Raw genomic sequence first — 21,261 nt, 5'->3', positions numbered from 1 at the left:
CTGATGTACTGGATCATGTTTTTTTTCTTCATAGGACTGGAATGGGTGAAGATGTATTCCTGGGTGGGCTACACCGCCCCCCGTTATACCTTATGGCCAGCCAGTGATCTCACACGGACCCAATTTCACCGACTTGGAAAGCCGGCCTTTAAATTCAATGAGGCTCTGGGCCCACCAGATCCCTCACCGGGCACAGGCGGCACGGGCGCCCCCTTGAGTCCAGAGCATCCGATGCGACCTGGCTCCTCCCAAGCCCAGATGACAAGGCAATTCGAATAAATAGGCACACTGTAGAGACCTGTAAAAAAGGAATGAGGTTGTGCTTCTGCGTTCATTTCTGAAATTCACCTTTATCTCACGCGGAGCGCTTTAAAAGTGGAATGTCATTGGTAACGCAGTCACTGGCGGTGCTTACTACAATGGATCCCCCATCTTCAATCAATTCAGACTGATTCACTCACTGCCGAAAGATGCAACATTGAAGCTTGTTTTATAGGGCACTGTATGCTCGAGAGATTGGGGCTGCCTTGAAGGTTTAGTTTATGGTAACACTCCATTCGTACCTGCTCAGCAGTAAGAATGGGCTCTTCGTTGATCCCCGAGTCATTCTCACTCTTCTCATTTAGTTCATCTTCTTCCTTCTCGTGGATCTGAGGGGGGAACAATGTCACACAGTTAGGAGTGTACAAAGCAGGCACTGGTCTTCTTTCTATCTGTTATACACGTCTAACCAATCTAAGGCTGTTTATTTTAAACTATAGCTAGAAGTCAACCTTAGCTTCCTTTAACTTTGTTTTCGGGAAACGTGCTATCTCAAGCACAGGAGGATAATGGTTGAGGTGTGCACATTATGCTGGTGAGAAAAACAGTATTTGCATTGCATGTATAAAGCCAACAACCTGAGTCGTAATGGCCGGCTCTTTGGTTCTAATATTGCATCAGAGAGCGGAAATAAATCCAGTCCTGAGAGTGCTTTTGCATCAGCGCTGGAACAATCAATGGGTGCATTAGGCATTAGCATGGAGTAAAACCTGAATCATGCAGTGAGCGGCGCAACAAATATGCGGTGATCTGCAGTATGAAGGTCCCCAGTGGCCGCTGCTTGAGTAAATGCTGTTTGTCTCTCAATGTACTGGAGGCTGGACAGACAGACTTCCAATCACGCGTCCACAAAGCAGCTCAAAGAGCACTGGGTTGTTATGAGTGGGGTTTTAATGGATTTCAAGATGCCTCTCTGCTGCTGCCATGTTTTTACAGCTGGGAGGCGAAGGCGCGCTAACAAAAGCAAGATGGAAGCAGAACTGATATTGTGCGTCCAATGGCGGCAGGGAATGTTGTGCTTTCTACTGATGCACAGGGCCGGACTGGCTGTTGGGGGCACCGGGCAATCCCCTGATGCGCTGCAAGGGTGGGGGCTGGTTTTTGGCCCCTGGGGGCCGTTTTTGATACAGGGCCGTTTTTGCAAGCTGCAAAATCGGCCCTGTAACAAAATCGGGCGAAAACCGGCCCCGGCAAAGAGCTCGGTCGCACCCCCAACCTCTCTCCCTGGGGCCAGCCGAGCACTTTGCCAGGGCCGGTTTTGGTTCCCAGTCCTGCCCTGCGGATGCAGATCATTCTGTAAATAATTGAAGAACATTGTCGTGTTCTATTAGTGGAGCTGCAGTAACAGGGGTCGCATGGCCTCCCCGAGTAATGAATCCTCACCCTTCATTTGTTTGCGTGGGCTGTTCACAGAGGTGGTCAGTGATTGCTGCGCGCAGGGGTTAGTTAGTCGCCTTCAGGTGTGCCTGGACGGTGTCACTAGAAATGTGTGTCCGAGAATTGCTGCTGCACCCCAAGAGGACATGGAATGAATTCAAGAGAAGAAAGGCCAACAATGAGGCACTGCAAGACACTTTTCCATGCAGCATTTAGTGTATTCACAGGAAATGACTCTGAGAGAATGTTCTCGTATCTAATATATATTAGATGGATTGAATTTTCGAGATGGTAACATATACCATGCTTAAAGGACCTACTCATCTAATTTTATATATGTATTTGCATTATGAGCTTTCCTGTAGATTCAGCATATTATGGTATTCTATGTTATGGTGTGATGTGTATAATATAAGGATTGGAAGTATTTGTTATCCCTTCGTCGGGGCTCCTCTCCGCAGTGGAGCTTCGGGAGGTATAGACACGCGGTTCACAGTTTAGTATTTTTGGCACTTATGTTATTCTCTATCGATATCTAAACTATATTTACCTAATTTGTCTTACTTTTACTGTCTCTACACATTTCCTACTCTCACAATTTATACTCTCTTTGTGTCTCTGATTATCTATATCTCTGCTAAACCAGGGGTTTATATTCCTATTTTCTACCCTCTCCCCTCCTTTCTAATCCCCCCCTTTTTTTTCTTTCTTCTTTTCTACTTTAACTCATTGGCACCTCATAAATATGTGCAACACGCCCAACACACGCCCTCTTTCTGTAATTACATGGAATGTGCATGGATTTACTCACCACATCAAAAGAAAGAAAGCACTGCCATATCTTCAATCCAAGAGGACAGATGTGGCATTACTTCAAGACACACATTTGGATACATTGGAGTCAGCGAAACTGTAGAGATTGGGTAGGCAAAGTAATCCACAGTAGTATACAAAGGGATGAACATACAACTGCAGGCCCCACAGGCAAAGGTGGAGTAGCAATTCTAATCCGTAAATCCCTCCAAGTCACAATATCAAAAACATGGACAGATCCTGAAGGTCGTTATGTATTTGCCATGCTACGTCTTGGAGATACCTACATTTGTGTTGGCTCTGTTTATGCTCCAATGGGATCCAAAAAAAATGTGTCTTTATCTAAATCGTTTGTTAGTTGAGATAGGTGCATCACAATATCTCATAGGTGGCGACTGGAACATTGTAAGAGAACTAATTTTAGATAGAACAGGATCCTTAGATAAAAATAATAATGCTGACAGGGCATTAATGGATGACATCTTAGCTGATAATGGATTAATTGATCACTGGCGTCTTTCACATCCGTCAGATACTGAGTACACATTATCATCTCCAACGCCTGGTACCCTCTCTCGTTTCGATAATTTTTTAGTATCACAAAGATTAGTTCAATCCATTCAAGAATCTTGTATTTTGGAAGCAGCATTATCTGACCAATCCCCGGTCCTCTTAGCCATTGAAGTTGGCATACCCAGACCAGGGCGTAAATCGTAACGCATGAACATACAAGGACACAAGTCTGCACAAGTCTGCAGAAGGTGCTGTTGCTCTGATGACCAGCAGGTGGAGTGGCGCCGGTGACTGGAGATGAGGAGGTGTGGTGGCTCTGATGTTTAGCAAGTGCAGTAGTGCCGGTGACTAGAGATGGGGAGGTGTGGTGGCTACGATGTGCAGCAGGTGCAGTGGCGCTGGTGACGAGATGAGGAGGTGTGATGGCTACGATGTGCAGCAGGGGCAGTGAAACCAGTGACTGGAGATGCAGGAGGTGCAGTTGCTCTGAAGTACAGCAGGTGCAGTGGCGCAGGTGACTGGAGCTAAGGTGGTGCTGTGGCTCTGATGTGCAGCAGTTACAGAGGCGCCTTTGACTGGAGATGAGGAGGTGCGGTGGCTCTGATGTGCAGCAGGTGCAGTGGCACTGGTGACTGGAGATGCAGTAGGTGTGGTGGCTCTGATGTGCAGCAGGTGCAGTGACACCAGTGACTGGAGACCCATGAGCTATGGAGGATCTGATGTCCAGTAGGTGCAGTGGCGCTGGTGACTGGAGCTGAGGACTTGTGGTGGCTCTGATGTGCAGCATGTAACTGGAGCCGAGGAGGTGTGGTGGCTCTGATGTTCAGCAAGTGCAGTGGTGCTGGTGACTGGAGATGCAGTAGGTGTGGTGGCTATGATGTGCAGCAGGTGAAGTGGCGCGGTGATTGGAGCTGAGGAAGGGTGGTGGCTCTTATGTGCAGTGACACCAGTGACTGGAGATGCAGTAGGTGTGGTGGCTCTGATGTGCAGCAGGTGCAGTGGCGCCGGTGATTGGAGCTGAGGAGGGGTGATGGCTCTGATGTGCAGTGACACCAGTGACTGGAGATGCAGTAGGTGTGGTGGCTCTGATGTGCAGCAGGTGCAGTGGCCCGGTGACTGGAGCTGAGGACGTGTGGTGGCTATGATGTGCAGCAGGTGCAGTGGCGCCAGTAGCTGGAGATGCAGGAGGTGTGTTGTCTATGATGTGCAGCAGGTGCAGTGACACCGGTGACTGGAGATGCAGGAGGTGTGCTGTCTATGATATGCAGCAGGTGGAGTGGCGCTGGTGACTGAAGATGCAGTAGGTGTGGTGGCTCTGATGTGCAGCAGTTGCAGTGACTGGAGACGCAGGAGATGTGGAGGCTCTTATGTGCAGCAGGTGCAGTGGCGACTGACTAGAGATGCGGGATGTGCGGTTGCTCTGATGTTCAGCAGGTGCAGTGGCACTGGTGACTGGAGATACAGGAAGTGTGGTGGCTCTGATTTTCAGCAAGTGCAGTGGCGCCTCGGATAGAGAAACAGGAGGTGTAGTGGCTCTGATGTGCAGCATGTGCCGCGGCGCCGGTGACTGGAGCTGAGGAGGTATGGTGGCTCTTATATGCAGCAGGTGCAGTGACACCGGTGACTGGAGATGCAGGAGGTGCGGTGGCTCTGATGTGCAGCAGGTGCAGTGGTGCCGGTGACTAGAGATGTAGGAGGTGTGGTGGCTCTGTTGTGCAGCAGGTGCAGTGACACCAGTGACTGGAGATGTGGGAGGTGTGGTGGCTCTGATGTGCAGCAGGTGCAGTGGCACCGGTGACTAGAGATGCGGGAGGTGCGGTGGCTCTGATGTGCAGCAAGTGCAGTGGTGACTGTGACTAGAGATGCAGGAAGTGCGATGGCTCTGATGTACAGCAGGTGCAGTGGCAATGGTGACTGGAGATGAGGAGGTGTGGTGGCTCTTATGTGCAGCATGTACAGTGGCACTGGTGACTGGAGATACAGGAAGTGTGGTGGCTCTGATGTTCAGCAAGTTCAGTGGCGCCGGTGACTAGAGAAGCAGGAAGTGTTGTGGCTCTGATGTGCAGCAGGTGCCAGTGGCATCGGTGACGAGATGAGGAGGTGTGGTGGCTATGATGTGCAGCAGGTGCAGTGATACCGGTGACTGGAGATGCTGGAAGTGCAGTGGCTCTGATGTGCAGCAGGTGCAGTGGCACTAGTGACTGGAGATGCAGTAGGTGTGGTGGCTATGATGTGCAGCAGGTGCAGTGACACCAGTGACTAGAGATGCAGGAGGTGCGGTGGCTCTGATGTGCAACAGGTGTAGTGGCACTGGTGACTGGAGATGCAGGAGTTGTGAAGGCTCTGATGTGCAGCAGGTGCAGTGACACCGGTGACTAGAGATGCAGGAGGTGTGGTGGCTTTGATGTGCAATAGGTGCAGTGGCGCCAGTGAATAAAGGAGGAGGAGGTGCGATGCTCTGATCTGCACCAGGTGCAGTGGCACTGATGACTAGAGAAACAGGATGTCCAGTGCCTCTGATGTGCAGCAGGTGCAGTGACGACCGTGACTGGAGGTGCGGTGGCTCTGATGTGCAGCAGGTGCAGTGGCACCGGTGACTGGAGAAGAGGAGGTGTGGTGTCTCTTATGTGCAGTGGCACTGGTGACTGCAGATACAGGAAGTGTGATGCCTCTGATGTTCAGCAAGTGCAGTGGTACCGGTGACTAGAGAAGCAGGAGGTGTAGTGGCTCTGATGACTGGAGGTGCAGGAAGTGTGGTGGCTTTGATGTGCAGCAGGTGCAGTGGCGCCGGTGACTGGAGAAGCAGGATGTGTGGTGGCTCTTATTTGCAGCACGTGCAGTTGCACTGATAACTAGAAAAACAGGAGGTGCAGGGGCTCTTATGTGCTGCAGGTGCAGTGGCACTGGTGACTGGAGATGTAGGAAGTGGGGTGGCTCTGATGTGCAGCAGGTGCAGTGGCACCGGTGACTAGAGAAGCAGGAGGTTTAGTGGCTTTGATGTGCAGAAGATGCAGTGGCACCCATGACTAGAGAAGCAGAAGGTACAGTGGCTCTTATGTGCAGCAGGTGCAGTTGCGCTGGTGACTGGAGAAGCAGGAGGTGTGGTGGATCAGATGTGCAGCAGATACATTGCGAATGATGACCAGAGATGCAGAAGGCGTAATCTGTTAAAAATTCAGTTTTGTAGATTGTGCTAAGTGTCGTCTGGTACTTTAATGCAAGTGAAGTGATGCAAGCCTTAGACTTCCACTTCCGCTATGTCATTAAAAGACGAATGTTGAAGGGTCACAGATTCCTTTCTAAGGATTTTGTTTTGTTATTGAGTTATCTGACAAACCATTATGAGAGGACGGGAAGGGCTATCTGAAGACAACAGGGGCGAGGAGAGGAACGGGAGAGGGTGCACACTGTGCAGCAGCGCCCACTAGTGGCTGTCAGCATATCAGCAGCACTCACCGGTGCGTCATTGGGGTCTGAAGAACCATGACTGGTTAAAAACACGTTTCCCCATCGCAGCAGTCACTGTGCATGCAGTGGGGTCGCACTTGGTGCCAATATCACCACACCCAGAAGTCTGAGGGATCTAATTGTTCTGTTCCCAGACTGGAACAACGCATGTGTTCTCTGGCCTCGTTCTGCTGCAGCGCCTCACTGGTTCGTTTGTTAACCTCCTGCGGGCGGAGGGAGTTGGGGGGCAAGACATGTGTGTCCAGCTGGGGCAGAAACAAACTCTGCCAAGGAAAGTGTTACAGAAATCATGAGAGCCTGTAATACATAAGAGCAGCCCACGTGGGAAGAGCCCTGTCTCATTGCTGACAAGTTTTCACTTTTCTTATGCATCACATGCACATGTTTTTGGGGCGTGCCTGTGTGTGACACTTCGATACCTTTTGTGTGAGACCTAGACACTGTATAATGAGTAGAATAAAGCATGAATTGTGACACTTCGATGCCTTTTGTATAAGACTTGGACACCGTATAATGAGTAGAATAAAGCAGGACGTCTACAACAAGCGATCGCCATCGGTTTTCACTCAACCGCTTGTTTATATTTGCATCGCGCTTTCGCTTTCACTTTAAGTGAAAGCGCGATGCAAAAATAAACACGCAGCTGAGTGAAAACAGATAGCCCCCTAAACATAAGAAATTGCTTTGCGACAGCCGCAAAGTAGACGATCCTGTCCGAACCGGCCGGACGAAAAGGCAAAAGAGCGGCAACAAAAATACCCCATTTCCAATGGCAGGCCACCGTTTAGCATACATGGTCACGCAAGCCAATGAAAATGAGGGGCAGGGCTTCGAGTCCCCTTCTGAAAACCCCTCATCCACAATATCTCTCGCCAAGCGGCACCGCATGCGCTGCACCGCTAGGCGAGACCTAAAAACAATAACTCAATGTAACGTAATCCTTGTATTCTAGATAATTTCCTTGTACCCAATCAATCAATATATAAACGTTATTCAGCTTTAAAAATAAACAAAACATAAAAGTGCAACAAATCATTTTATATACATCAGTTAAAAAACCAACCTCAAAATGTTACAATAAAACAAATATAAAAACACAATTTCAAAAACCACCTGTACAATTATGGAGAAAATTCCTTAAAAATGCATTACAGAAACAGGGGTTGACCTATACTGCCAAGGCTATTAATCATAGCTAATTATAAGCCTAACAGCAGCTTTGAAAAATCTAAGAACATTAAGTACGATATCTCCAGAAAGAATTTATAAGTAAATAAGGGGCGGGCGGACCTGACTATAATTAGCCCTTTTTAAGATGGGAAGGGTATATTGCTTCTTGGGTACCACGTAAAACTGCAAAACATTATAAAATGTAGCATGTCATGTGGAGACTTTCCATTGCAGCTACAGTGAAAAAAAAATGATGGACGCTGTTGGCCCCTCGAGGGCAAACTAAATGGAAAACATAAAGGTCCAGCCGAAACCTAGTTATTAAAAAGTGATCATAACTACTTTTGACCCATAAAAGATAAGGATCCGTGGAGGGCATAGTTTTCATCATAGCGTACCAACATACACTAGGCTTCATAAGAGCCCCTACTTCTTTAACCAACAACCTCTTTCTAAAAAAATGGTCTTTCGCCCAGTTGTAATCCTTCTTGCAAATCTTATCTGGGTTGCTGAATAATTCTCCTCTGCTTAAATTCAAAAGGCAGCCCTGATGTATGTAAACCAGGGAATGTGATGGGAGTAATCAAGGGCCAAGCAATCCTTCAGAAGCTCTTTACTTAGGTAAGCCCTCGGCCTAGATCGAATTTTTAGCCAAAGAGGGTGAAAGGCCATGATGTCAGATAAATAGGCCCCACCCATTTCTTTGAGTTTTGTAGCTGATAATCAGAGTTACACATAAAGTACATAAAAAATGATGTATGGAATGCTTGAACTAATCTCAGCCACTGGTAATTATTCTGACCAAATCCCATGGGCCGGGTATGCCAAGGGTATACCCAGGAGCAGGAACACCAAACTAGGGCATAACCGGTCCTGAATTGTTTGTGTTTCGGTTCAGGGAGAATCTGGCTTAGCAGTTCGGGCTGGACTGCTCCTACTTGAGCAGGGTCAAGAATGATTTGCATATAGCTGGGTCCAAACTGAGGTGTCATAATGTGCAAAGTGACGATGGATTGGGATGATGTGGCCAGAGTAATTAACGGTGGCTGAGATTAATCCAAGCATTCCATTAATCACTGATTTGTATACTTATTTTGCCTCCCTAAGTGGAACGGGTATACCCAGGTGTTGGTTCTGTGCAGATGAGTGTCACTGGAATTAACTGTACCCGGCTGATGAGCTCATAACTAGGGCAAAACTGTTCCTGGGTTGCTTGTGTTCTGGTTCAGGGTGGATGTGGCTTGGTAGTTCGGCTTGCACTGGTCCAATTGGAGCAGGGTCAAGACTGATTTGCATAAAGCTGGATCCAAACTGAGATGGCATGGTGTGTAAAATAACAATGGATTGGGATGTGGCCCGAGTGAGTACCAGTGACTGAGATTAATTCAAGAATTCCATCCATCACTGTTTTGTATACTTATTCTGTCGCCGGAAGTGAGACGGGTTTTCCCAGATGTTGGTCCTGTGCACATTTTGTCACTGGAACCAAAGTGCACCTAAGTGATGAGCCCATAACTAAGGCAAAACAGGTCCTAGGTTGTGTGTGTTTTGGTTCAAGGAGGATCTGCCTTGGTAGTTTAGGCTGGACTGTTCCTATTGGATGAGGGTCAAGACTGATTTTCATATAGCTGGGTCCAAACTGAGGTGGACTGGTGCACAAAATAACGATGGATTGCGATGCGGCCCGATTGATTATCAGTGGCTGAGACTAGTTCAAGAATTCCATCTATCACTGTTTTGTATACTTGTAATTAGAATTAAACAGGACTTTTGATCGCTAAAGTTCTGGAAATGGAAGTGGTTCATGTTTGATTAAAAATTATACAAAAAATTAAAACATTTAATGTAAAAATAAGAACCAGAGTTGTTGATTTTCATAAGTGAAAAGTATTGATTTCATGTTTTTAAAAATCCAATTGTTTAGAGCCTGATGAAGTCCCTATAGGGGGTAAAACGTGTTGGCTGGGTCTGTTTGAACTGTGATGAAATTGGATACTTAATAAAAAGAATTTTATGGAAAAAGACACCAACGCCTAGAAATGTATTGAAAAACGAATTATGGAAAGTAACTGAAAACAAAAAAGTGATTCCGGATACATACAATTTGAATGATAAAGTTGTCACGTTTAGGCCAGGATGAAGGGAACAATAGGGAGCCAGCATGAATGAATGAGACGAAAATTATGAGGGGACTACATCTCCCATAAAACCTAAAGGATGGCTCTGTCTTCTATGTCTATGCTTTCTGCCTACTTCCTATATAGGCACCTCATTTCCGTGGCCTGGTGCTTGTCACCTGTGTTTTTAGGTGAAGTCCATCTTGCAAGGAAGACGCTGCCTCTGTTTGCTTTCTATTGTACTTGCGGCATTTCCCAGTGGATACCTCTGTGTTTAGAAACCGGCTTTCGCTCAGGAGCTCAAAGGCGTTCTAGTCACTTGCCGGCAGAATCTGACATGTCGCGGGTGTTTCCTGGTAGAATTCAGTTTACTGCGTTCGCACTGGAGCGCGACCACGACCGTTGACCCGCCAGCAGCGTCTGGCATACAACGGGGGCTTCCCAGCTAGTGTTCGCTCTGAGGCGCATTTACGAGGAACGAGCCTTGATGTTTCCGAGCGGGACCAGTTGATTCCTACAATACCGACCGGATCTGAAGTGCTCGTAAGGAACGAGCACATTTACAGGATTTCTTTTGGCTGTTTCAGCCGCAGGAAAGGGTGCACCACGCAAAGGTCAGAGAATTATTTATAACTTATTTTTTTGGCATCGTTGAGCCGTTGAGAGGCTCGGATAAGTGGAGTAATATCCTGGAGGTCAACAGGGTATCTTCAAATTTTGTGTAAACAGGAAACTAACGAAATTTTCAACCTTAAAAGTAATATTTGTGGTTCAAGACGACACTTTCAGATAAGTACACTTCTTCAGTGACTTCTTAAATTTGGAAAACTTACTCCTGCTGAGTTTATTTGACACCCTGAGAATATAGGGACTAAGAACTCCTTTATTTCTTTTTCTTTCTTTTTCCTTTTTTGTGCCTTTTTTATCTAAGGATGATTGTGGCAATTATGATGTAAGTTTAGTCAAGAAATATATATATATATATATATATATATATATATATATATATATATATATATATATATATATATATATATATTCACTGAAAAAACCATAGGTTATAGACCATATATAGTTAGGAATTTGCATTTACAAAACCTTGAAAATTCACTGAAAAAACCATAGGTTAGAGACCATATATAGTTAGCTGGACATTTTATTGACAAAAAACCAATGGAATTCCATATATAGTTAGTTGCACTAACTATATATCGCGCACCCGCAATCCACTGCTGATGATGTCACATATTACATCATTCATGACATGGTCAGTGACATCACTGATGACATCACTGATGACATCTCAAATGACATCACTGATGACATCACTGATGACATCTCAAATGACATCACTGATGACATCATCTAGTGTCTGTGTGTTTTTGTAAAGTTTAAATATGTTTTACATATTGAAGAATGAGTGGATGTATGGAAGACTGAGTGTGTGTGTGGCTGGCTGGGAGGTGTGTGACTCTGTGCATATCAATGTGTACTTGTATCAGTGATTGTATAAGAGAGTAAGTATGTGTTAGTATATGTGTGAAAAGTATGGTGTTCTGTGTTTAACTGTATAGATGAGGAAATCGAAGTGTGATTGATTCTTCACAGGACTGACTAGGTGTATGAGTGCATATGATAGTGTTGTAATAATGAGTGACTGTATGTGTGAGTGATTGTATGGGTGAATGAGTGAATGTGTGTGTAGACGTAGGAATCAGTGAGTGCGTATGTAGTAACTGGTATTGGTGTGTCATGATGTCATCAGTGATGTCATTTGAGATGTCATCAGTGATGTCATTTGAGATGTCATCAGTGATGTCATCAGTGATGTCACTGAAGTATGGTGTTCTGTGTTTAACTGTATAGATGAGGAAATGGAAGTGTGATTGATTCTTTACAGGACTGACTAGGTGTGTGAGTAACTCCATGGATGAGTGGCAGTGTGTGAGTGTCTGCATAGGTGTATGAGTGCATATGATAGTGTAATAATGAGTGACTGTATGTATGAGTGATTGTATGGGTGAATGAGTGAATGTGTGTGTAGACGTAGGAATCAGTGAGTGCGTATGTAGTAACTGGTATTGGTGTGTCATGATGTCATCACTGATGTCATTTGAGATGTCATCAGTGATGTCATCAGTGATGTCATTTGAGATGTCATCAGTGATGTCATCAGTGATGTCACTGACCATGTCATGAATGATGTAATATGTGACATCATCAGCAGTGGATTGCGGGTGCGCGATATATAGTTAGTGCAACTAACTATATATGGAATTTCATTGGTTTTTTGTCAATAAAATGTCCAGCTAACTATATATGGTCTCTAACCTATGGTTTTTTCAGTGAATTTTCAAGGTTTTGTAAATGCAAATTCCTAACTATATATGGTCTATAACCTATGGTTTTTTCAGTGAATTTCATTGGTTTTTTAAAAGCTAATATCTATAGCTGTAAAATATATTCTTTATTACGTGACGTATCACGTAGCCACGTGAGACGCCTCATGACGCGTCGCATAACCGTGACGTATCGGTTCTGCAGCGCAAACAAAACCCGTAACGTAAGCGTGCCGGAGCACGCTTACAGATATATATATTTTTTTTAACCTTAATTAGACAAAATCCACACATGCACATATCTTGAGGCCTTGCAAAGGCACATCAAACAAACAGTCCCTACAATTTTGCCAAGTTTGCTGGAAATCTATTCCCTTAATTTTTTTTTTACTGTTTCTCTTGGTTTTCCCCTTGTTACGCTTACCGGGACGCTACCCGGTACGCGAACCGGACGCTCCAAAAACACAAGATGGCGGACTCCCGTTACGCTGCCGGTTAGCTGCCCGGTTCGCGTACCGGGAAGCGCCTCTACCGCGAAAAATCGCGGGGGACTTTAATATCCCCCTCATAAATCCTAGGGGCTCAGGAGGGGTTTACCTTGCCCCCTTTCCTTCATTTCCCCCTTCTTTTTTCACCACATCTTGTCTCTCGAACCTACCGAGAGACAAGATGGCGGCCGCTCCGGACTGTTTACAATGTTGACAGCTACGCTGCCGGTTAGCTGCCCGGTTAGCTGCCCGGTTAGCTGCCCGGTGAGCTGCCCGGTTCGCGTACCGGGACGCGCCTCTACGGCGTAAAATCGCAAAATTTTTTGCCCCGCGGGGGACTTTAATATCCCCCTCATAAATCCTAGGGGGTCAGGAGGGGTTTACCTTGCCCCCTTTCCTTCATTTCCCCCTTCTTTTTTCACCACATCTTGTCTCTCGAACCTACCGAGAGACAAGATGGCGGCCGCTCCGGACTGTTTACAATGTTGACAGCTACGCTGCCGGTTAGCTGCCCGGTTAGCTGCCTGGTGAGCTGCCCGGTTCGCGTACCGGGACGCGCCTCTACGGCGTAAAATCGCAAAATTTTTTGCCCCGCGGGGCACTTTAATATCCCCCTCATCAATCCTAGGGGGTCAGGAGTGGTCTACCTTGCCCCCTTTCCTTCATTTCCCCCTTCGTTTTTCACCACATCTTGTCTCTCGATCGTACCGAGAGACAAGATGGCGGCCGTTCCGGTTTGTTTAGAATGTTGACAGACACCGGAGAGCCAATTCGATTCGCTTCGCGAAGTTCCGTTACGCGTCAGGTACGCGAACCGGGGCGCTAACCGGAGCGCTGTCACAGATATATATATTTTTTTAAACGTTAATTTCTCAAAATCCACTGGAGCACATATATTGAGACATAGCAAAGGCACGTCGGGCAAACCATATCTACAATTTTGCCAAGTTTCATGTAAATCTATTCAGCCGTTCGAGCTAAAAGTCCAACCGCCCTATGGAAAAATGAATGGGAAAAACGCGTTTTGGGACCCCCCTTTGTTCTCGGCCCCCCCTTGACGAAACCCCACCAAATTTTTAGGGGCTGCTCAGAAACAAAATGTGCCATTTTCCTGAAAATTTCAGCCAATTCCGTCCACAAACGCCAAAGTTATTAGACATAGAATTTTCAGAAATCCCATAGAGAAAAAATCCTAACTATATATACCCACTGGCTATCGCCAGTAGGTAATATACATATATAAACATATGTAATCTGCATATCTATATAAATATAAATGCATGCATACATATACATATATGCATACATATGCATGTTATTTACATGAAAGTTTTAAAAACACTAATAAAAGCAAAGCTAAAAAGCCACCTCATTACAAACAGAATGGCTTTAACTTAAACGAGGGCGAGATCTATTGCATTTTCAATGCTTGTTTACTTTGGTTCTATCAAGAAGGCATTCAGATGTGTCACACATTTGCCATAAATTCTGAATGTTAGCACTCTAGTTGCTCATTAGATCACTGTAGTAAAGCTAGTGCTCACCAGGGAAGTCTGCTGCTAATCATGGTTTGCAGCCATTTTCCCGCATTTTTTATCCCGCAGACTTTCAGTCCGCATACCATTATCCCGCAAGGTCATTGAGCTCGCATACCATTATCCCGCATTTTTTCAAAACGCATGTGCATTTATCGCGCATGCCTTTACAAAGAATTACGTTTTAAAGGCATGTATGGTAAATGCATTTGCGTTGTGAAAACCACGATGACGAGAGAGGTAAGTGGGTTTGTGTTAATTTTTTCGTGGGTTAGTGATTGTGTAGTGTAGTGTAGTGTTGTGTAGTGTAGTGTTGTGTTAGTGTAGTGTAGAGTTGTGGTGGTTGTTTAGTGTAGGGTCATGCTGGGGGTAGTGTTTTAGGGTTTAGGGTTGTGTTGTAGTGTTTGCGTAGTGTAGGGTCATGCTGGGGCTAGTGTTTTAGGGTTTAGGGTAGTGTTGTAGTGTTTGCGTAGTGTAGGGTCATGCTGGGCATAGTGTTTTAGGGTTTAGGATAGTGTTGTAGTGTTTGCGTAGTGTAGGGTCATGCTGGGGGTAGTGTTTTAGGGTTTAGGGTTGTGTTGTAGTGTTTGCGTAGTGTAGGGTCATGCTGGGGCTAGTGTTTTAGGGTTTAGGGTAGTGTTGTAGTGTTTGCGTAGTGTAGGGTCATGCTGGGCATAGTGTTTTAGGGTTTAGGATAGTGTTGTAGTGTTTGCGTAGTGTAGGGTCATGCTGGGGGTAGTGTTTTAGGGTTTTGGGTAGTGTTGTAGTGTTTGCGTAGTGTAGGGTCATGCCCGGGTGTAGTATTTTAGGGTTTAGGGTAGTGTTGTAGTGTTTGCGTAGTGTAGGGTCATGCTGGGTGTAGTGTTTTAGGGTTTTGGGTAGTGTTGTAGTGTTTGCGTAGTGTAGGGTCATGCTGGGGGTAGTGTTTTTGGGTTTTGGGTAGTGTTGTAGTGTTTGCGTAGTGTAGGGTCATGCTGGGGTGTAGTGTTTTAGGGTTTTGGGTAGTGTTGTAGTGTTTGCGTAGTGTAGGGTCATGCTGGGGGTAGTGTTTTAGGGTTTTGGGTAGTGTTGTAGTGTTTGCGTAGTGTAGGGTCATGCTGGGGGTAGTGTTTTAGGGTTTTGGGTAGTGTTGTAGTGTTTGCGTAGTGTAGGGTCATGCTGGGGGGTAGTGTTTTAGGGTTTTGGGTAGTGTTGTAGTGTTTGCGTAGTGTAGGGTCATGCTGGGGGTAGTGTTTTAGGGTTTTGGGTAGTGTTGTAGTGTTTGCGTAGTGTAGGGTCATGCTGAGGGTAGTGTTTTAGGGTTTAGGGTAGTGTTGTAGTGTTTGTGTAGTGTAGGGTCATGCTGGGGGTAGTGTTTTAGGGTTTAGGGTAGTGTTGTAGTGTTTGCGTAGTGTAGGGTCATGTTGGGGGTAGTGTTTTAGGGTTTAGGGTAGTGTTGTAGTGTTTGCGTAGTGTAGGGTCATGCTGGGGTGTAGTGTTTTAGGGTTTTGGGTAGTGTTGTAGTGTTTGCGTAGTGTAGGGTCATGCTGGGGGTAGTGTTTTAGGGTTTAGGGTAGTGTTGTAGTGTTTGCGTAGTGTAGGGTCATGCTGGGGTGTAGTGTTTTAGGGTTTTGGGTAGTGTTGTAGTGTTTGCGTAGTGTAGGGTCATGCTGGGGGTAGTGTTTTAGGATTTAGGGTAGTGTTGTAGTGTTTGCGTAGTGTAGGGTCATGCTGGGGGTAGTGTTTTAGGATTTTGGGTAGTGTTGTAGTGTTTGCGTAGTGTAGGGTCATGCTGGGGGGTAGTGTTTTAGGGTTTTGGGTAGTGTTGTAGTGTTTGCGTAGTGTAGGGTCATGCTGAGGGTAGTGTTTTAGGGTTTAGGGTAGTGTTGTAGTGTTTGCGTAGTGTAGGGTCATGCTGGGGGTAGTGTTTTAGGGTTTAGGGTAGTGTTGTAGTGTTTGCGTAGTGTAGGGTCATGCTGGGGGTAGTGTTTTAGGGTTTAGGGTAGTGTTGTAGTGTTTGCGTAGTGTAGGGTCATGCTGGGGGTAGTGTTTTAGGGTTTAGGGTAGTGTTGTAGTGTTTGCGTAGTGTAGGGTCATGCTGGGGTGTAGTGTTTTAGGGTTTTGGGTAGTGTTGTAGTGTTTGCGTAGTGTAGGGTCATGCTGGGGGTAGTGTTTTAGGGTTTAGGGTAGTGTTGTAGTGTTTGCGTAGTGTAGGGTCATGCTGGGGTGTAATGTTGTAGGGTTTTGGGTAGTGTTGTAGTGTTTGCGTAGTGTAGGGTCATGCTGGGGGTAGTGTTTTAGGATTTAGGTTAGTGTTGTAGTGTTTGCGTAGTGTAGGGTCATGCTGGGGATAGTGTTTTAGGGTTTAGGGTTGTGTTGTAGTGTTTGCGTAGTGTAGGGTCATGCTGGGGGTAGTGTTTTAGGGTTTAGGGTTGTGTTGTAGTGTTTGTGTAGTGTAGGGTCATGCTGGGGGTAGTGTTTTAGGGTTTAGGGTAGTGTTGTAGTGTTTGCGTAGTGTAGGGTCATGCTGGGGTGTAGTGTTTTAGGGTTTTGGGTAGTGTTGTAGTGTTTGCGTAGTGTAGGGTCATGCTGGGGGTAGTGTTTTAGGGTTTAGGGTAGTGTTGTAGTGTTTGTGTAGTGTAGGGTCGTGCTGGGGGTAGTGTTTTAGGGTTTAGGGTAGTGTTGTAGTGTTTGTGTAGTGTAGGGTCATGCTGGGGGTAGTGTTTTAGGGTTTAGGGTAGTGTTGTAGTGTTTGTGTAGTGTAGGGTCATGCTGGGGGTAGTGTTTTAGGGTTTAGGGTAGTGTTGTACTGTTTGTGTAGTGTAGGGTCATGCTGGGGGTAGTGTTTTAGGGTTTAGGGTAGTTTAGTTGTTTAGTGTATGCTAAAGGCATATTCGTTCTAAAAGTTTTCGTTATTTTAATTTGCGGCCTAATAGTACATGCGGGATTTTTTTTGCGGACTGATGGTATGCGGGATTTCGTCATATATTCGCTAATCATACTTTCTATGGCAAAATGAACCCCCTCATTTTGTTCCTTTTTAAATTAAATGTTTTAAGAGTTACCACTTTATTCCAATCAAGATGGCTTCAGGTGTGCCATACCTTTGTAATAAGTAGGACTGTTAGCACTCTAGTTGTTCTTTAGAACACTCTGGGACAATCTGTCATTGGGCTATAGTTGGGCTACATCTGGCTGATATTTGGGCTACATTTGGTTTTTTGTCTCTGGCGGCCATCTTTGGGCTACATTGGGCTACATTGGGCTACATTGGGCTACATTTGGGCTCCAACATATATATAGCCCAATGTAGCCCAATTTATATTTTTCAAAGTTAATTTTCGTAAAAACCACTGGAGCCTATATCTTGAGACATAGCAAAGGCACATCGGGCTACCATTCTCTACAATTTTGCCAAGTTTGGTGTAAATCCATTCAGCCGTTCAGGCTAAAAGTGAGGCCAACCGCCCTATGGAAAATTGCATGGGAAAAACACGTTTTGGGACCCCCCTTTTTTCTCGGCCCCCCCTTGACGAAAACCCCCCAAATTTTCAGGGGCTGCTCAGAAACAAAATGTTCCATTTTCCTGAAAATTTCAGCCAATTCTGTCCTCATAAGCCAAAGTTATTCGACATAGAATTTTCAAAAATCCCATAGGAAAAAAATCCTAACTATATATACCTACTGGCTATCGCCAGTAGGTAATATATATATATATATATATATATATATATATATATATATATATATATATATATATGCTGCACTAGGTGGGTTAGGGGAGGAAAACCCATGCCTGTTGTCTTGTCTCTCTCATACAGGGAACACAGGGCTTTCATAGGAGTGAAGCCTACAACTCCTTCAACCCACGCCATTGAGTGGTCTGGTAGCCACAGCTTTTTGTTTCGTTTATCCCTTTTTTCCCCTTCCCCTGTTGAGGTAATACCTGTAGAGTGAGAATATCCAACTCACAGGTGGGGCCGCAATCAGGGAGGGGGTTATCTTGCATCCTCATCGCTCCTGCTGTACCCAGCTTTTCAAGGTTAGTCAACCATTCTCTGTTGTGACAAAAGTTCAATGTGAACAAGGAAATTAGGTTGCCCTACTAATATTGTGAAAACGCTATTGTTGCACAGCTTGAGAAGTTCTTCCAAATAGGCAGCACCTGAAGGCATTAGTGTCAGTGGAAGCTGACCCACTTCTGGTAATGTGAGCTCTGCATAGCCCACTGGGTGGGGAGGTTGCTGTACTGGCTGTGGCCCAGTCAACAGCACCAGTCAAAAAAGGTTGTATCTGGGTAGTAGTTTTCATAGTCTTCGAGATCTTGCCAGTTGGGTGTTCCTCAGGCGAGTCACAAAAAATCCACTCAAACACGATATGTGCTGACCTTGGTTATGGTGGTGACCACTCCATGCTGGTGTAATCTCTTTTCATGGAGTTGGTTCTCTTGCAGCACTTGTATTTCATTGCAGTTTGACCATGGTTAGTGGTTCTCCAGTATATTGAAAATATGAGGAAAACCGCTGCACTCCTTTGTGAAAAAGTTCCAAAAGTTGTAATCACTTTATAATATTTATAGGTACTACAAGTGTTCACCTCCTGGGTCCCGAGGTGCTGACAATTGAAAAATGGAAGAATCTTACTGCGAGTAAGAACAAACTGGTAGTACTCTTAAGCATAGAATGTGCACAATGTATTCCCAATGTATTTCAAAAGGAAGGTAAATCTTTACTCCAAGATGATTGTCGTTTTCAACAATTTATTTATTCAGATATCATATTGACTTCATATGATTGAACAGTCACGACGTAGTTTTTAGGCATCAATCATACATATACATCATGTATACGGTCCACATAGGTTTAAATTCCCCAATGCATTTCGCACAACAGTGCGCTTCCTCAGGGGGTCTGTAATGTGAAAAGAAATAGGACTACTAAGTAATGGTAGAACACGAGGGGCACGGAATACAAGATAAGGAGAGATGTAGCTGATAAAGAGCATGCTTTTCACCCTGATGTGACTCAGAATATTACAGGTGCAAAAACAGAGTAATAAATGCGTTAAATAAAGTGAATACTAGAACAACTAAAAGTGTCCTGACAGAACGGTGACTTTAGAAAGTGCCAAAAACTGTGAGTCCTAAAAGTAAAGGAAAGAAACCACATAACGTGCCCAGTGTATACTCATGAAAATAAATAAGTGCACACGAGCAAACACTAAAACATTCTATAGAACCCAACCTCACGCTAGATGCAAGAAATTCGCCGTGTTAACAGGTGAAAAAACGGGTCTTACCGCGTTATCGAAGCAATAGGAAAGTTAACCGGCAGAGCGCCGTGTGTAGGCGAAAGCCAGGCTCCGCTCACAGGAGGAACCCGGAAGACGCCACGCATGCGCGTGCGAGTGTCTAAAAAGGTTGGAAATAGTGAACATAAAGAGCGGACACAAAAACGGGTGAAACGGAAGAACGGAAAGACATGTAGGTAAACTACATGAATATCGAGGCATAAAAGTCGAATGGTAGTGAAAGAGTAAGAAATAAAGGAAGAAATTTAGATGAAAAGTAAACAAGGCTACAGTGTCCTAAAATAAAACACAAGATGTGTGATAATTACAAAAGATAAAAAAGACATCCCGAAGGGATGAGATAGAAAATGTTAAAGGAAAAAATTAAGGAAAAAGAATAGTGCAAATAGTAGAGAGAGGCATGTACAGAAATCTATGCATACTAGAATAATGGTATACATAAATAGCAACTATATCACAGCTTAATGAAGAGACCAATCAGTATCAGATCATAAATACAAACGGTCAAATAACTCAATAGTAAATAATACATGATCATAAATGACAGCTGAATTCCAGGCGGTCATTCAGTCCTTTCGGTTGGACCGCCCTAAGGCGGTAAATCCAGTATAATTCGCGTTGCAAAAGATTTTTGTTATTGTCCTGATGTGGTAGTTTGTTGACAGTTTCCAGAATTAAAAATCTTATTTGACTAGGATTGTGTGAATGTTGGTTGAAATGAGCAGCAATACAAGATTTGAGATTTTTAGTGCGGATGTTACTGCGGTGTTCATTTAACCTGATTTTGATTTTGCGTTCCGTTTTGCCAACGTATGGAAGACCACACGGGCATTTGATCATGTAAATCACGTTGGTAGTGTCACATGTTGCATTCACACGAAGGTTGATAATGGTACCTTGAGTAGGGTGAGTCATAGTGGATCCAGGAATTATACTGTTGCAGTGACTGCAATTGTGACATGGAATGGTGCCTTTGTAGATAGTCTGACTGGTAATTGACGGTTGTTTGATGAGCTGTTGTATGGTTTTTGTACGTTTGTATGCAAAAATCGGTGGTTTTCCAAAAATTTGATTGAAATCAGTTTCTGATTGTAAGAGTGGCCAGTGTTTGCGAATAACCTCTTTGATTTGACGAGCATGAGTGGAGTATTTGGATGTGAACACAGACCGTGTATCTTGTTGTTGAACCTTGGCTTTGGGTTTGAGTAATTCATCTCGAGTCTTGAGCTTGACCCTCTCTTTAGCACACTCTGTGGTGTTTTTAGGGTATCCACGCTGGTGGAATTTTTCCAGTATTTTGGAGCTGTTGGTACTAAATGCTTCCTCTGTAGATGCAATACGTTTGGCTCTCAATAGCTGGGAGTACGGTAAGTGTCGTTTTAGGCTAGGTTGATGGAAGCTCTTGTGGTGAAGATAATTGTTGCGATCCGTGGCTTTGGTGTAAACAGAGGTTCTGAATTTAGTATCATGAAATTGAACAAGTACATCCAGAAATGGGATTTCAGTCTTGTTGAGAGTATGAGTAAATTGGATCCGTTCATTCACAGTGTTGAGATGATTGATTGCAACTGTAAATTGAGATTCCGTACCTTTCCAAACAAGGAAGATATCGTCAATGTATCTATAGTACGCACATATGAACGGTTGCCACAGTGCGTTCTGGAGTATATGCTGAAGTTCGAAGGTGTACATAAACAGATTGGCATATGCCGGGGCAGCACAGTTGCCCATTGCTACTCCAGACAGTTGTAGGTAGTAATGATGATCAGGAGTCTTGAAATAACTGTGTTGTAAGATGAATTGCATAAGTTCCAGTATGAACACCTGTAGT

The 21,261-nt window shown here is 44.8% G+C and overlaps 1 protein-coding gene across 2 annotated transcripts in view; it reads right to left on the bottom strand.

Moving 5' to 3' along the window:
• The window catches only part of FEZ1 (fasciculation and elongation protein zeta 1), a 464,287-nt gene that overhangs the window by 219,675 nt on the left and 223,351 nt on the right, over positions 1 to 21,261 (bottom strand). For both annotated transcript variants that reach the window (XM_086957154.1, XM_086957155.1), the window contains exon 4: positions 564 to 650. In XM_086957154.1, the coding sequence (XP_086813280.1) occupies positions 564 to 650 (87 nt within the window). The remainder of the gene's footprint in view (positions 1 to 563; positions 651 to 21,261) is intronic.

The sequence above is a fragment of the Lissotriton vulgaris genome, chromosome 2_1, assembly GCF_964263255.1.
Source record: "Lissotriton vulgaris chromosome 2_1, aLisVul1.2, whole genome shotgun sequence".
Taxonomy (NCBI): Eukaryota; Metazoa; Chordata; class Amphibia; order Caudata; family Salamandridae; genus Lissotriton; species Lissotriton vulgaris.
The sequence above is the reverse complement of the archived record's forward strand: the minus strand, read 5'-3'. Positions and strand labels throughout refer to the sequence as shown.